General features: G+C 41.6%; 1 protein-coding gene across 2 annotated transcripts; it reads left to right on the top strand.

Moving 5' to 3' along the window:
* The first annotated feature begins 1,616 nt into the window (after positions 1 to 1,616).
* Positions 1,617 to 15,601, top strand: LOC137260125 (uncharacterized). Of its 2 annotated transcripts, none has more exons than XM_067797827.1 (7): positions 1,617 to 1,666; positions 3,011 to 3,558; positions 6,571 to 6,765; positions 12,788 to 12,929; positions 14,019 to 14,243; positions 14,387 to 14,473; positions 15,219 to 15,601. In XM_067797827.1, exons 2-7 carry the CDS (start codon positions 3,360 to 3,362, stop codon positions 15,289 to 15,291), a joined length of 921 nt encoding a protein of 306 aa, XP_067653928.1. In that variant the 5' UTR covers positions 1,617 to 1,666; positions 3,011 to 3,359; the 3' UTR covers positions 15,292 to 15,601. The 2 variants fall into 2 exon arrangements, with proteins under 2 accessions (XP_067653928.1, XP_067653927.1); XM_067797826.1 differs by lacking the exon at positions 1,617 to 1,666 and adding an exon at positions 2,534 to 2,612.
* The last annotated feature ends 2,983 nt before the right edge of the window (positions 15,602 to 18,584 follow it).

Raw genomic sequence — 18,584 nt, 5'->3', positions numbered from 1 at the left:
TCTTGGCAAACACTGTTATCCCTAGACAGATAAAGGCATTATACGTCTTGTCTCAACACAGACAGAGGTAGATCTATACATTCACAACTTTCGGATTACCTGTAATGGTTAAAAATGCGCATGTGTGTAGTGTATCTATACATTCACAACTTTCGCAATGCCTGTAATGTAGAAACTACGTTCCAATATTGGCCAAAGCCCTGTGTTCGATGCTACTGCACATGGTTCATTCAAATACTACCCTTAACTAGTTTAAATACGTATGTAGGTGATGTATCTATACATTCACAACTTTCGCAATGCCTGTAATGTAGAAACCACGTTCCAGTATTGGACAAAGCCCTGTGTTCGATGCTACTGCACATGGTTCATTCAAATACTACCCTTAAGTGCTTAAAATGCGTATGTTTGTAGTGTATCTATGCATTCACAACTTTCGCAATGCCTGTAATGTAGAAACCACGTTCCAGTATTGGACAAAGCCCTGTGTTCGATGCTACTGCAGATGGTTCATTCAAATACTACCCTTAAGTGCTTAAAATGCGTATGTTTGTAGTGTATCTATACATTCACAACTTTCGCAATGCCTGTAATGTAGAAACTACGTTCCAATATGGGACAAAGCCCTGTGTTCGATGCTACTGCAGATGGTTCATACAGAGGTAATATCAGGAATGTTGAACATATTCCCGCCACCATCTTTCGTGTTACCACCGAGTTTAATAATAAAGGTTTTAAAAAACAATAATATCTTGTTATATTTTCCTAATGTTGACAATATGCTCAAGACTGGGTAAGAATTCGTCGTAAGACTTGTTAGAAGAGACGACTAACTAAGTTTCATATTCATGAGGATGATCACTGGATTGTCTGGTCCAGAGTCGATTATTTACAGGCCCTGACCATTTAGTTTGACTATTGCTGCTGAACGCGTCCCGAAACAAAAAAAATAAAAAAAATAAAGCCATTCAGACACATTTGACAAACCATTCACACTTAAAAAGCATTTCCAAAAGATGGAGACTTTTTAAGACTTCCAACAATACGCAATTGTCGATGTGGTCGATTGAAGCAATCTTAAGATCTTCCTACAGATGCATCGGCATTCTCGCATCGGCATATGGGGATGTTTCAGAAGTGTTCTTGTGGGAGAGTTTAGACAGGAATGGCCCAGGACACTGCAGACATACGCCGCCAAGAATACCATTTCAGCGTTAATATTCCCAAACATGCAAAGACACCTCACTCAGATTTCAAAGATTAGTGTTTTTTTCCGATTCATTTATTAGTTGCATGTTGACTAATATTTGTTAATATGCAGGACGATGTAAAGGACTCTCTTAACTTAAACAACTGTCTAACATCACCGTTAACACGCAAACACTATGTAAACGTTATTTCCATGTTCCCATGAACACAGTTTTACCTCTCAAGCTACGTCATTACGACATCCACTGCACCCCCTACACCGTCTCACCGTGATGGCAGACGGGTGATTGATGACACTAAGTTAACTCGACTGATTGATCGGAACACGTCGATGATGCCATGATGGGGACGATCACGTGTCAGGTGTTGAGGTCCGTTTGCCGCAGCATCACTGTAGGTGATACATTCTGTCAGAGATGCGGACTGGGTAATGTATCGGCGCGCTGAATATTTTAAGGTAAATGTCTGTGGTATTATGTATTGGACGAAAACCTTGTTTTTCACATTTTCATATCAACGAGTCAGTTGATAAACATTTTAATATGTTGCATTATTTGATGTGGCGTTTTGTAAAGTGAGTGTTGTTTAAAACGACTTTTGGCCCTAGATGCGAAGCTCCGAGGCTTTGTAAATGCAATTTGACATAAGTTGAAAAAGTCAATAGTAGCATCCCACGTAAATACACAGTAATTAATTCATGTAGCTTATGTTTACTTGTTCTATTCTTACTCCCCCCATCTCTCTCCTTCTCCTCTCTCTTTCACTCTCTCTTTCTCACACAGAAACACAGCACACACACAAACGCACACATGCACACAGGAACTCTCACACTTTTAACCCCATACCATCCCATACTTATTTGTTCGTACACACTCCGTTAGCTCCTAGCAATGGGTGCCAGCTAAGAAACAGATAATCCCGGAGAAGTTGTCTTAATGTATATTTTAATACGCTTTCTTGTTTATCTGATGACTATTCATAATCGTCCATTCAACAGATCAACTCTCAGTCACTCCGTGTGACGTAATCTCAATTTAAGCGCTTGGTGGGAACTTGGGTATTTTTAGATTTCACACCGTTTGCTATCTCCCTTCAAGGCCAAATTATACACACACCCTATATCTGCCAGCTATTAAATAATAAAAATAAAAACTTCTTGCTTCCGTCTTCTGATTTGCTTATAAGTGGCAATAAAATTGATCGGGTGATTAATGAGTTTTAGCCGACGTCAGTCACCTGCTTTTACGATAGCTCCGGGGCATGGGTTGGCTGTGTGGAGCTGTGTAGGAAGTGCGTCGTAGGATATCCTCAGTACCGTGATGCTGCTGACAGTAACCCACACGTACCTTGTTTCTACATTCTCTCTAGAGTAACATTGCAGTAGTGTGGAATGACGGTGAAAAGTAAGTGAGTTTCGAGATTATATCAGTAGCAGCAGATCAGGAGGACAGAGTGATTCAGTTTCACTGTAGTGTACCGCAGTATCTCTTACAAAATAGACATATTAAACACATACTGTTCACCATCTGACAACGTTTACAGAAAGCGAAATGGTGACAGCATTGTGGATTTAGGGTGCGTTTTACTTGCGTTGTGTCCGCAGACAAGTTCATGACACTGAGAGACTACGTCTGTCGGGGCACCAGTGCATCTTCACCTGCTGAGTGCGGATGACAACAATACAAGTAGGCGCCTGTCATTGGTATCATTTAAAAAAACCAAAACATTGTCTTACACATTCTGTATTTGTGCATTCATACATATTAAGCTGTATACTCATGCTATTTTGTGTTGACCACAGGCCAGTCTCCAGCCACGTGTGATCTCTCTAGCTGGGCGTAACTAGGAAGTAGGACAACGTTACGTGAGGCAATCAAAGCCCGCCAGGCATAGCCGCCATCTTGGTTTCTGTTGTCTGACAACAGCACGTGTCACCTGCTGCATTCATCACAGAACAAGAAGAAATTACATTTGTGGATAACATCTGCCGGAAGGAGCGTCTTAACGGATTATCATTCGTGGAAATGTGATGTTATTGTTCTAAAATGGATTACCTTTGACGTACAATTGAAGACACAACTGTAGTGAGTGTAATCTGTGTGAGTTGGAGAGAAACCATCTTACTTGTTGTGTATTACTAATATTTCGACATGGGCACGACATTTGATTTTGCAAATGCCCTGGGACCGCTGAATGGCACAACTCTGCCGTCCATTCTAACAAGTCCTTTTGTGATAAATGAGACCGCCACGCCACCCATACTGCAGAACATGTCAGTGATCACAGCGCCCTCTGTTGTTGTCACGACGCAACCTCCATACACCGCTATGGATGCAGTGACGTCGTCGGGTGAGTACATGACGTTGTTCATTGAGATGTTAAATGGGTTCTTCTAATGCTGACTGAAAAAGAAACTCTCTTTTTGTTAAGTTTTAATATACAAGACATCAACATGAACGCCCACCTTTGTGAGATTTCATTTTTTCGAAATTTGCGTTTCGTTTGCTGTTCAGTATATTACACGCGAACGCGTATTAGTTTCACATTTTGAGGGATGAATACAACCTGTACGTTCACAAGCAGACGCATCTAACAACAGCATTACGTGGGATAAAAAAAATCAACAGTTCGCTTTACATGCCAATAAACACTGACATGCAGATTACACTGTAGGGAGACACAACACTGAAATTCAACACCGAGACACATTACACTGTAGGGAGACACAACACTGAGACACATTACACTGTAGGAAGATTCAACACTGTGACACTTTACACCGAAGGAAAACTCAACACTGACACACGCTACACTGTAGGGAAACTCAAAACTGAGACACAGTACACTGTAGGGAAACTCAACATTGAGACACTTAACACTATTGGAGATACAACACTAAGAGACACAATACCCTGTATGGAGACAGAACATAATGAGACACACTATAGGGAGATTTTACACCGACACAGATTAATTACACTGTAGGAAGACTCAAAAATGACACAATTACAAGGAAGACTCAAAAATGACACAATTACACTGAGACACACTGCAGGGAGATTTACCACTGACACAGGTTAATTACACTGTAGGAAGACGTAGCATCGAGGCACATTACACTGTAGAGAGACTCACGAATGACAATTACACTGAGACACACTGAAGAGAGACTTATGACACATATATATCACACTGTAGGGAGACTGACACTGAGACATACCACTTTACGAAGACATTGATATACATTAGGCACATAAAGAAACTGTGCATTGTCAAAATATTATCCCAGTTGATAAGTACGATAACAATGTCAAACGTACATTGAAACGACAGGGACCATGAGACCATAACAGTTCGGGTGAATTTCAGTTGAAAACTCAATCACAATGCCGTCACGAGTCTACAAGCGTGAAAAGGGTCAAGCGACCATGTCACAAGCTCAATAACGGGTATGTCCACCATCGGCCTTGAGTACAGCAGTGCTTCGACGAAGCATAGAGTCTATCAAACGTGCAAGGAAGGTTTGTGGTATGTCACGCCAGATTCTCTCAAGTTCTGTTGCAAGGTCACGGACCTTATCTGTCGGATGAGGAAGATCCATCTCGTCCCAAATATGCCCTATCGGGAAGAGATCCGGTGAATTTGCAGGACAAGACAGTAAGTCAACGTTGTGGTGTTGTAAGAAATCCATAGCAACCCTTGCCGTGTGAGGGCGGGCATTGTCTTGTTGGAATGTTAACTCATGGCCAAGACGTTGCAAAGAAAGGAATTGCCACAGGTCGAAAAATATGATCCCTGTAGCCCAAATCAGTTAAGTTGCCTTGAACAATCTCCAAATAAGTTCTTTGGCGTGCTGTTGTTCCACTCCAAATCAACATGGAAGCGCCACCAAAAGGATTTCCCTACAAGACACAAGCCTGTGCATAACGTTCTCCCACGCGTCTGTAGGCACGTTGGCGTCCATCACTATGGGAAATATTAAACCTGGACTCATCGGTAAAAACAACATTTCTCCACCAAAACAAGGGTCTGTGGACATGATTTCGGCACCACCTTCGGCGAGCTTGTCGATGACGTTGATGACGTCAAGATAGGTCGTATGACGGGGACGTCGTGGTCTGATCCCGTAATGACGTAAACGTTGTCGAGCTGTGTTGAGTTGAAGTCTTGGGGTGGCACGGGCAGTTACACGTGGACGTCCACAACGTGGCCTATCAATGACGTCATTTGCGTTCTGGTAGCGTCTCACCAGTGCAGAAATGGTGCTCTGGTGGCAGTGGAAATGTGCAGTCAATTGTCGTTGAGACATTCCCCTACAGACCATCCCAATGGCCTGATGACTTTGGGCAGACGTTAGCCTTGGAATGCTATGCGTTTCAACAGCCGTTAAATTGCTTGAACGACCGCAAGGGCAGGGGTTGAGCTTGCAATAGTGACAGTATTGTGTGGCATTCATTTGCTCTGTTTCTCTTTCCCGAAATGCACGTGCAACAACGTATTGCACGTCTCAAAGAAGAAACCACCGACTTCACGGAATATGGCACGTATGTTGGATACATGTCACTAATCTCTGAGTTTAAATCCTTATGTGTCTACACAGGTTTGATAAATTTAGATTTTGAATTATAAAATGCACAGTTTCTTTATGTGCCTAGTATACATGACACTGTAGAGAGACTCAGTACTGAGACACATGACACTGTAGAGAGACTCAGTACTGAGACACATTACACTGTAGAGAGACTCAGTACTGAGACACATGACACTGTAGAGAGACTCAGTACTGAGACACATTACACTGTAGAGAGACTCAGTACTGAGACACATTACACTGTAGAGAGACTCAGTACTGAGACACATGACACTGTAGAGAGACTCAGTACTGAGACACATTACACTGTAGAGAGACTCAGTACTGAGACACATTACACTGTAGAGAGACTCAGTACTGAGACACATGACACTGTAGAGAGACTCAGTACTGAGACACATTACACTGTAGAGAGACTCAGTACTGAGACACATTACACTGTAGGGAGACTCAGTACTGAGACACATTACACTGTAGAGAGACTCAGTACTGAGACACATGACACTGTAGGGAGACTCAGTACTGAGACACATTACACTGTAGAGAGACTCAGTACTGAGACACATTACACTGTAGAGAGACTCAGTACGGAGACACATGACACTGTAGGGAGACTCTACAATAACGCATATTACACTGGATCTGAAGGCTGATATACATGATTAGGACAATGCAAGGCACTTGTTACACTATTGTTGATATCACTGTTTAGTTTGAACTCCACTGTGTTCACGTCCAGTGACACTGATCCCTCAACATGACTGTTGTAGACAACATTCTCCAATGTCCGGAGATTGGCGTCAAGTCCGGCTGGTATGACGAGAAGCTGACCGCCAGTACCCGCAGCCGGGACGTAGGGACCATCGCGAGCATCTCCTGTAAAGACGGCTCCCAACTGCGCGGACCCTCTGTGCTACGCTGTGATGAGAATGGAGTATGGAACGGCACACAGCCACACTGTGAAGGTTTGTTGTCCACATACATGTAGTGGGTATTATTTGTGAGAAAATGTTTATTTTTGTCAGTAAGCATGAAAGACATGCTTCAGGAAACTGTGCAATGGTTTTAGGAAAAATCACCAGATTGTGTGTCTTTTGGCCTTGTCAAATCGAACAGGTGCTCAGGAGATACAACACTCATTCTCAGCTAAATCCAAAATTTCAAAATTAAAATTAAAAAAACCCGTATTTTCATAGTGTAGAGACAATTGATTTAAAAAAAACATATCACATTTTCTAACGTTTCAAACGGAAACCTATTCAGACAATGACATACTTTTCAACCGACCAGCCGATTTTCTTGTGTGAATGTGGTGTAGTTATACTGAATTTAATAACACCGTATTTGCAGCATAAGTTGCAGGCAGCATGACCTTAACTAATACATCACAGACTGTCCCTGGTCGTAAAATGATTCACAATTCATCTGGCTGACTGGCTACACATGCTATGTGTTTTGCGCTTATTCAGTATCGGTCTGTAGTATCAACTCCGTATCAGACAGCCAAACTTTCCTAGCGGCAGAGACTCGTGTTGAGACAGAGCACGCTGCACGACGTGTTTGCAAGGATTAGAAGGAGCGTAGTGTTGCAATATACAAGTGCTTAGATGTATCAAACAATACTGATTAATATTTATGCATCCAGTTAAATGAATTAGTCTTAAAGTTCTGGACTGGTTATTGCACCAAGTTGCCCAAAAGGACGGAACCAAGTCAACATGAAAAGAGACTATTGTAATCAATGTTTTGATTTGTGAGGGATCAAAAATCGTGCCTCAAATTTAACCACTGGGCTCATAAGCATCAGATATGATTCACTCCACCAATTTCTGTATCAAAATAAGTTCGCAGCTGTTTGAATGAAGAGGTTCGTCCTTCATTTGGAAATACATACAGTCTATTATGGACTGATCACATAGGCTCACGCACTAACACAAAATTGCATAATTTTAAAAGACACCCTCTACAAATCTTAAAGGAATAACAACAAAACTGATTGCACGCTGACGTTTAATCACAACCTGAACAGTATAAAGCATATATCAAAAGCATCACCCATTAATAACAATACGTGTTGTATGAAAAATAACATGCTAATATTAGAATGAAATTCTTCTGTTGTCAAAATGTAACTTATTTGATGTAAACTTTAACTAACTCAAGTCATAAACAGAGATCGATATCTGATCCAATAAACATCACTAATATGCAACGTTTGAGCTTTTGTTCTGAGGAAATCGGGAAATTTTTCATATGACAAATCTAAACGCCTGTTTACATCAGTTGTACCAATGGTGACGTGACGCGTTGCTTTCTCAATAGGGATATTGTCTTCAGTGAAGAACACCATCAAAGTTGATCCACATTTCATCCGTATGAGTTGACCAATTGTATTGTCAGGGTTGCCCTTGCTTCCAAGATGTTTTCCATGAAGGTTACTTTGGCATCGCGGCCATCAGTGTCAATATCAGTAACTTTCCTAACATACCATTATCTGTCGTAAACAGCATCAGGATATCTTCCAACAACTGAGATGGAAGGCAGCGAAGATGAATAGACACCAGCTTCAGCAGCGTTTACACAACTCATTCCCACACCGTCTTTAATCAGAACTGCACGTGCATGTAGTTTGAGTGCTTCATTGCGTTTCTCTAACCCATAATACAATTTATAACGGAATAAATTCTACACCTCCAATCTCTACCCTCTAAGTCTAATCGGATTCTTAAAGCAGATTTTCTTCAGGATTTTGCTCTTATTCTTGACAGACATTTACAGAAGAATTTCCTGCTTCTTGGTGATTTCAATATCCACTATGAGTGTACTGATAATGCAGACGTCAAGAGGTTTCTCAAACTTCTAGATAGTCATTCCTTGACCCAACATGTAGACACCACGACTCACAGAAATGGTCATGTTATTGACTGGGTTGTATCAAGAGGTCTCTGATCTTGTTACTGATGTAGTGGTCTAAGATAGACAACTGTCAGATCACTTCCTTATAACATTCAAATTATCTTTAACGGTACCACCTTCACAGCGTGTTGAAGTCAAGTGTAGGAATCTGAAGGCGATTGATCAAGACCATTTTAGGCATGACTTAGCCAATTCTGCACTTGTCCAGCATCCCCCGATGAACTTGAAGATTTTGTCGACGCTTACGATAAGACTCTATCCGATCTCATCAATACGCATGCTCCTGTTGCTGTGAAAAATATCAACCCTAAAAGATCATCGCCCTGGTACTCTGAGGTAGTGCGACATGCAAAACTACGTCGCCGTAAAGCGGTAAGCGAAAGTCAAGGTTACAAATACATATGCAAATTTATAAGAAAGCTAGAAATGAAGTTTCACAAGCAAACGCGACTCACTGCTTGTCTAAGATTGTCAAACATTCAAACAATCCAAAATTCATTTACATGGATATTGTTTCCTGTCTTATGGGGAAAGAAAAGAAAAGTATCTTGCCTCCACACTCCTGTGAAATACACTTACCTGATGATTTCAATGGATATTTTCTTTCCAAAATTGAGAAGATTCGTGTGGAATTGGACATTGCAACTTCCGGTGTTAGTGTCGGTTGTGATGTCCCATCTTTCAGTGGTGCTTCTATCGATTCCTTCAAAGAGTTTTCTGAGAGTGAAGTGCTGTCTCTCATTAATGATTGTAACTCTACTACATGTGAGCTGGATCCGCTACCTACCAAAGTGCTGCTCATGCACTCTGATATCCTTCTGTCCGTGATTACAAGGATTATCAACAAGAGTCTAGTAACTGGATCTGTGCCTACATGTCTCAAGAGAGCAGTAGTGAAGCCTCTTCTAAAGAAACAGGATCTAGATTCATCAACTCTCAGTAACTATTAGCCTGTATAAAACTTTCTTACCTAAAGTGCTGGAGCGGGCAATTAAATCTGGATTGTCGTCCCACCTAGACAAGTTTGGTCTGTATGACAAATATCAGTCTGCATAGAGGTCAGGACATAGCACGGAAACAGCGCAACTTCGGATAATGAACGACATGCGTATTCCTGTGGATAAGGGCTTTGTAAGTTTATTAGTATTGTTGGATCTCTCCGCGGCCTTCGATACTATTGATCATGAGAGAATAGATGTGACACTGAGAAATTCCAATTGGTGTCAACGGGACTGTGCTGAAATGGTTTGTGTCCTATCTCTCTGCGTCCAATCTGTTTGTATTGGGGACTGCAGCTCGGAACCAGCGGTCTTGAAGTACGGTGTTCCGCAGGGATCAGTGCTCGGGCCAATCTTGTTCAGTCTGTATATTTCAAAGCTAAGGAAGTATATCTCACCAACAGAAATGCTACATCACATGTACGCCTACGATACTCAGCTACTCAATGTTTTCCAACCTGGGGATTCTGCCCAAGTTGTCAGTGCGCTTGAAGCTTGTGCTGATGGGAACAAGTCTTGGATGATCCAGAATAAACTCAAGCTAAATGATAGCAAGACTGAGGCACTTCTTGGTGGTACTCCCCCAAAGAAATCTTGGAGTTCTATTCGACAGCAATCTCTCTATGGACGATCGTATAGGCAATCTGCTAAACTTGCTACTTCCACTTGAGGAATGTTGAATCAGTTCGGGATTACCTCTCAACTGATATGGCCCATATGCTGGCTAGAACTCTTGTCCTGTTTAGACTGGACTACGCCAACAGTCTTTTTGGTCAGTTAGCAAGAGATGAGATAACAAAGCTGCAGCGCGTGCAGAAGACGGCTGCTCGCATTGTGACGAGAACAAAGAAAACGGCACATATCACACCTGTACTTCTGTCACTACACTGGCTCTCCATCGAAGATCGTATCCAGTATAAAATCGTGACTCTAACATATCAGTGCTTCCATCAGACTGCACCAGAATACCTGACAGAGTTAGCTGAGCAGTATGTCCCATCTCGTCCATTGAGATCAGCAGATCGGCTCCTTCTGAAAGTGCCCAAAGTAAACCTAACAAAGTTTGGACAGAGGTTATTTTCATTTCTCGCCCCATCACTCTGGAACGATCTACCTTTTCAACTGAGGGCGTCTACATCATTGACTTTCTTCAAAACCCGCTTCAAGACATATCTCTTCAAAAGACTCTACAATGTATAATACATCCAATGACAATACATTTGTACATGTTCTGTAGTGCATAGAGCAGGCACCTAGTGCCTGGAGATTCTACGCATTATACGTTTACTTTATTGTTATTATGATATTACTGTATATACTTTTTAGTTTGTAATGCCCAGCCATATAAGTCTCGAGCAGCCTGGACCACCGCTTTGCCTTGCTTCATTGCATCTGATACTTGCCGTTTACAACAAAACCATCCCCCCCCACAACAATTAATAGAGTCAATTTTACGATTTAAGAGGTTGATGTTCCATCACCTAATGCTAATACTGTGCCTAATGTAATTTAAGGTCACTTATACTTTGAGGACGGTACTTTAGTTAAAGATTGAGTATACAAAGGCCTGTTTCAAGTATATTTTTCATTCATTTGACCTCATTTCATTCATGGCGACGGATCAATGCAAAGGCGGAAGGCAAGTAATCCAACGAGCTTGAGATGCCCATCTGTAACCGGGTGTAGACACTTTGGAGTCAACTTTGTGTGTAGACTCTTTCAGTGTTGCTACAACCCCTAGTGCACGGTACACCACCCTGAGCACGTCAAAGAGCCCATGAATCCGTTGGTTAATGACCAGATGGTGACTACATGAATACATGCTCAGCCCCAGTTGCAGGTACAGCAACGTGCAGTAAACTTGTGACTATGTGCCCCAATTAACCCAGCTGTGAACGGGTACCTCATTAATTTAGTGCACCTAGGGGCTGCAAGTCTTGTATACTCCCTAGGGAGCTGAGATTGATAATACGATGTCCCATTGAGATTGACATCCAATCATGTACTAGTTGCATGGATATTTGCGCTACATAAATGCGCTCTAATAATGAAAATAATAACAGTAATATCTGACGGATACCTGCGACATTTTACTTGGGAATTATAATTTCGTACCTGTGTAACTCCTTGATCAATAAGTGCCTAAGACTTAACACCCAGGACTTTTTCAAATATATCAGTATTTGGTACTTGGGATCTCCCTGGCATATTCTGCGGACCCATAATGTCTCAAAGATGCTGTAGGGGATTGAGAACTAGCATCCCTGACGAACCAAGACAGACTTCCTACCGCCTCTCGACATCAACAATCAGCGATGACGCGAGCCCGGTCCCGCCTAGCTTTGTCGCCCTATAAGATTAACATTGTGTTCGGAGGTTGATAATCGACACGTGGTACAACAACCGTGTCTAGGATGCCAGTGATGGTACCGTGACGGCTGTCCATTCAGATGTTCTCTCAGGTCTAGTTTACAGACATGAGAGAGGAATCTACACACGCATACGTGAAGCTGCACCATGAGGTATGCAGTGAATCGCATATGCAAATAAGCATATATGCAGTGAACCCTTCTCATGACGTTATAACGTTTAGCAAGCAAGCCCTAAAGATAACAACGAATACTTGAAAAGGCTCTAAACCCGGACTGTTTATCTTATGCAATAGTCTGTAAAAACATTTAACTGAAACTTGATATTTGTCTCATGATATATTGCACGTGATTCTTGCCTTTGCTCGTAACATGTGCATATTTAAAATCATGGTGTGCTTTATATAAAAAATCATTTAAACAAATGTTAATATGACATACGTATACATAGCTATATTTGGGCTAAAATCATAGGCCTAGAATACTTTTGGCCACGTGTATGTATATGGTTATATTAGATAAGGTTATATTAGTTGGACCGCACAGTGTCACCTTCCTTTGAAGCTGTCTTTTTTAAAGGCGTTCTGTTTTAATCAAATGGGCTCATAATTGTTGCACATTAGAGTCCATATTGTGAAGTCTAGTGTCTGTTGTAATGATTATATTATCTAGCGACCGCTCCCTATTTACTATTGTCTTCACAGGCACTATCAAGGTGGGTCTGCCGATGTCGAAGTGGTTGGTCATCGCAGTGTTGTCTGGTTGCAGCGCGCTGGTCATCATGGTCGTCACCATCCTCCTCTGTAAGTTCGTCTGCTGCTCCAAGTCCAAGAAGACAGACGACGGGTGGGTCATCTGCCGTTAGATCGCAACAGTGAAGCAGTTATCTGCCACTATTTTCTGACAACTATTGCGAGGAAGAAAATCGGCTTCATGCCATTAGCTTGTCATAGTTAGGCAGTTAGACTACTGTTTAGGCGCATATATGTATGAAGAAGAGAGCTGCTAAACCCTACTATTTTTTACTATATCAGCAAAGATAGTTTCTGTGTAGACGAGGCAGGGAGGCTGTGTAGGGATCCATGTCAGACAGTCACAGGTACCAGTGAATGAGTGAGTGGGTGAACATCATGTTCACATCTGCAGTATATCAGTCATATACGGTGACTATAGATATACATTAATAATTAATAATATGAGGTAAAGTATAAAAACTGTCTACGAAGGGCAGTAAAGCAACTAGACTATCAAAGATATAATTTTTAAAACTAGCAATTACATGCACAACATTCAGCCATACAAGAAAAGACAACACGAAAACAACAACTGAAGGTTTATCGCCATACCAAGGATTATTCGGACTTAGAGTACCTTTTCTTGCCTACATGGACCCAAGCTGGATTCACACCACCCCTTCAACACCTTGTGATTGTAGGTAAATTTAGGCGAAATCTCAAATAACAAAATGCTACCATTAAAAAGTTGAAGTGTTTGGGGCTTACCCCACCTGAACCAGACGTATAATACCTGTCCTCTCCGACTGTAGCCACAACGATACACCGCCACGATTATTTACAGACCTCCGCCATATAGCAAGAGATATTTTTAGATAAACATACTGTGTTCGAAAATCAGAGACACGTTTTACCGAATTGATGGCAACTAAATTTCAATTGGAACCGAACGCGTACCGTCATGGTACAGTCCTAAGTAAGGCGTAAAACTAAACTCACTCACTCAATCCAAGGCGGAGAAGGCTTCATGCTTGATGGAGTCAGTTATGTAGTTACAGGTGGCTTCAAGGATGCTTGTACGTCTATGTACGTCACACTGAGACACGTTGTGGATACTTTAAAACCTGAACTGTCTTCCTTTCTTACTGTAAATGCAGTTCATGTGAGACATTTCTGAAGCGCCTGGTTTCATTGTTCCTAGGTCCTCCGGCGTCACTGCGGACACAACTGACCAGGAATCCACCAGTCCATACTATTCCGTGAACATCCTCAACAGGACACGATCAGATGCCACAAGTGTCCATTATGCAAAACCGGAAGTCTACAGTTCCTTCGTAAATCCGGGCTTTTACGAGGATGTGTATGCAAGATGGCGGAGTCGGGAAGAGCTGACGGAACGGGTATACGACTCGCCATGGCTGATCAAGTGAGTACAGAAGATGGAGGCAGTAGGCTACTTTGCAGTGGGAAGAAACAGGAATAGATAAAACAGTTACAATTCGTCTGTGATATGGTATTGTCTATTTCCTTTGCTTTATAGGTGTAAAGTTGAGCCTATTTCCGTTTCAGCCGGCGATTACAAGATCAGTGTCCGACCCAGGAGATGCGTTGGAGCACAATGAGTTTACAGGCCCATGATCACTACGATTACGGCAGGTGAGGAAAAATACTGACCAAAACAAATAAAGTACACGGCTTGTTTTTTTAAATTATTTTCTCTCCCAAACAACGAATTGGTCGTACATATTTGATTGAAACGTATTAGTAAATATGTGATGCTTTATACAGATGCAGAGCATGATTACACACAACTGTTAGATGGGCGATGTGTATAAATACACGTACACTAAAAACATTAATGTAGCTAAAATACTACTTTACTGCTAATATACTTCTGTGACGCACGTACTTAATTTATGTACTTAATGTATCCCACACCAGTTCACGACCTGTACACCCGTATGATGTTATTAAAACGTAATTTTAAAAAACTTGCCACTGAGCTTTGTACTAGCAACTAGACTGGGTGGCTCTCTAACTGTCAGTCTAGCGGTCATCTCGATCAGGAGCAGTTGTATGAATTTAAGAAGATATGTTCTTCCAAATACGTCATTTCTGGACACGGCTAATATATTGCACCTGACATTATTAAACTTGCAGCAAGATTGTGAAATAACTCAGAGAAAAATATTGCATACCCAAATTGATGTAATGCTGCATGTAACACCTGACTGTGTGAGTTGCTGTATTGTATACTTTGTAAGTCGGCTGGAGGCATAAACACAGTACACCACACGAAGAAAGCACAGTCCCGACCAAGGAAAATGTAGATATAATTGTCGCTTTACAGGGACACGGGGTCTGTGCATCGAGTTTAATGAGAAGACTGGTGTATTTTCAGGTTTGGAAAGATTCCACGGTCACAAGTGACGGATCAAGAGATTCAAGACACGGAAGAGCTGACCACATTTTAAGTCAAACCACATCGTGTAATATTGCAAGATCAATGTACACATATATAGAGCAAAATGCATCTCTATTGAAAGATGGTTTGTACGATTGAGTATTCGTGAGAGTACATCTCCGTAAATGAACAAATTCTCATCACACATTTTCCTTGTGGAAAATCGAGCCAGGATTTTCTAGGGTAGGCTACCCCGACGCAACCGAACTCATTTATGTTATATAGAAATGTTCATGTGTAAGATAAGAATGATTATCTATATATGCATGTAAAGGTTCTAATCCATTGCTGTTTGTAAGGAATGTGTATATAGCTGTGTATTTACTGTATCATATAATAAAATATAAACATGAGGCTTACACTTTGTCTGCCATCTGTAACTTAACGCAACCACTGACGAAAACCGCTGACAGTGGGTTGGCTTCAGACAATTGCCTAACGTCAAACATTCACTCACTCAACAAGGACAATGACTTGATGTAGACCAATAAATGACATGTAACATGAACAATGACTTAAAGTAAATAACAAGGACAATGACTTACCGTAACATGTTCATTGACAAGTAATACGGACGATGACATGACGTAACAATGACGTAAAACGTAAAACAATCACTGGCATGTAACACGGACATTGACTTATCGTCACATACTCACTGGCATGTAACACGGACACTGACTTATCGTCACATACTCACTGGCATGTAACACGGACACTGACTTGTCACATACTCACTGGCATGTAACACGGACACTGACTTATCGTCACATACTCACTGGCATGTAACACGGACATTGACTTATCGTCACATACTCACTGGCATGTAACACGGACATTGACTTATCGTTACATACTCACTGGCATGTAACACGGACACTGATCTATCGTCACATACTCACTGGCATGTAACACGGACATTGACTTATCGTCACATACTCACTGGCATGTAACACGGACATTGACTTATCGTCACATACTCACTGGCATGTAACACGGACATTGATCTATCGTCACATACTCACTGGCATGTAACACGGACATTGACTTATCGTCACATACTCACTGGCATGAAACACAGACATTGACTTATCGTCACATACTCACTGGCATGTAACACGGACATTGACTTATCGTCACATACTCACTGGCATGTAACACGGACATTGACTTATCGTCACATACTCACTGGCATGTAACGAGGACATTGACTTATCGTCACATACTCACTGGCATGTAACACGGACATTGACTTATCGTCACATACTCACTGGCATGTAACACGGACATTGACTTATTGTCACATACTCACTGGCATGTAACACGGACATTGACTTATCGTCACATACTCACTGGCATGTAACACGGACATTGACTTATCGTCACATACTCACTGGCATGTAACGAGGACATTGACTTATCGTCACATACTCACTGGCATGTAACACGGACATTGACTTATCGTCACATACTCACTGGCATGTAACACGGACATTGACTTATTGTCACATACTCACTGGCATGTAACACGGACATTGACTTATCGTCACATACTCACTGGCATGTAACACGGACACTGACTTATCGTCACATACTCACTGGCATGTAACACGGACACTGATCTATTGCTACATACTCACTGGCATGTAACACGGACATTGACTTATCGTCACATACTCACTGGCATGTAACACGGACATTGATCTATCTTTACATACTCACTGGCATGTAACACGGACATTGATCTATCGTCACATACTCACTGAGTAGTATAGGGAATGGGGGTTCTGGCTCACTTTCAAGAAATGTCTCTACAAAGCCTTATTTACTAAATAAGGCTTTGGTTGGGCCATTAGCTCTTGCTACTATTACCCCTACTACAAAAAAGTTGGCGGTAATTACTGTGCCTTGGTAGGAGGTAATACTGTGCCGTACGGTACGATCAATAATTCTTCTCTTACAAATCCCCTACCCGGCCCATCCCTCAAGTAGTATAAGTTGGGTTCGTCGGCATTTATATCCACTTTATCTATGTTGTAAGTTTTGACTGACCATATAGGATCGGTGGCTCGCTTACGGCTATCGCCCCTATGTTATGTTTATATCAATGAAACAGTTTAATGTGAACCGCCTACGATCTCTTTGGTGTTCATAATAAAGGCTTGCTGGGCTTTTTGTATTCCCTGTGCTATGTACTTTTTTTTCTCGTCCTCGCTGATAGCAGACTTACGAGACTTGGACCGAATATCTTGTTTCATTCCGTTATATTTTGTGAGTTCAGAGAGGATTGAACGAAACTCCTCTTCTGAGATCTTACTGTCAGAGAGTGCCGTGGAAATTCGCTCACTCACTGTGTTCAGCTTTGCTTCGGCCAGAACCCTGATCTCGTCATGTTTCAATGCCTTACGATTAAGTCTGCGTGATACTAACTTAAGCGCCAACCCTACCAACCCTGTCACCCCAGCCGTTATTTCAATACCTAACACTATAGGTGCAGCCACGATGGTAGTCAACAACCCAACGCCTGCCGCCCCTAGTCCCATGCTGGTTGCCATAAGGGTAGTGTCAGCCCCGTCCACGATATTGAAAGCTCTATTGTACTTTTTACATAGAGCTTTCCGCGTGTCACGGTCTTGTTCTAGTTGGCGTTTCATATCACATAACTGCCTCAAGCGAAACCCATCTACGGTTTCCAACGTCTTCGCTACTTCCTCTACGACTGGGTACAGACCCATCCTATAATATATATTTTGGAAGATATTTTAATTGGGGTTCAGTTAAAAGTCTATCAATGAATTTGAAGTCTACAAGTTCTAGACAACTAGTCAGGGTAATAGGTGAGAATCTAATAGGCTTTCCTGTTGTAATAAAAACCCCACGGAGGCTTATTAAGCTGGTTATAGGACCAGTGGGGGTATCCTGTTGTATAACAATACGACAATATTGGTGTATGTGTTCGTCATACCAGTGGATTGACACCCCGGGTAAAATTTGGCATACTCTTGGGGGGTTTTCATTACCTAAAACCCAAAAGAAGACTTCTATGATGAGTGTGAAAGGGGAGAATCTTCTATTAACAAGATTTTCGATATAAGGATTATTGCTAAATGTTAATTTATTTTTTACTATAGTCCTTAACCCATTTTTTTCGATATCTCCTGATATCATGTGTACTAATCCCCTCTCCGGAATGAAATCCCCGGGCCAGATACCGTTGTTCCTAATCTTAGAGATCCACTCATTTTCGTCTATTGTGATATAAGGTGAGGTGAGTGTTAAGTTGATCAGCCATTTGGGTTCTTT

The sequence above is a fragment of the Haliotis asinina genome, chromosome 13 (genome assembly GCF_037392515.1).
Source record: "Haliotis asinina isolate JCU_RB_2024 chromosome 13, JCU_Hal_asi_v2, whole genome shotgun sequence".
Lineage (NCBI taxonomy): Eukaryota > Metazoa > Mollusca > Gastropoda > Lepetellida > Haliotidae > Haliotis > Haliotis asinina.
The sequence above is the reverse complement of the archived record's forward strand: the minus strand, read 5'-3'. Positions and strand labels throughout refer to the sequence as shown.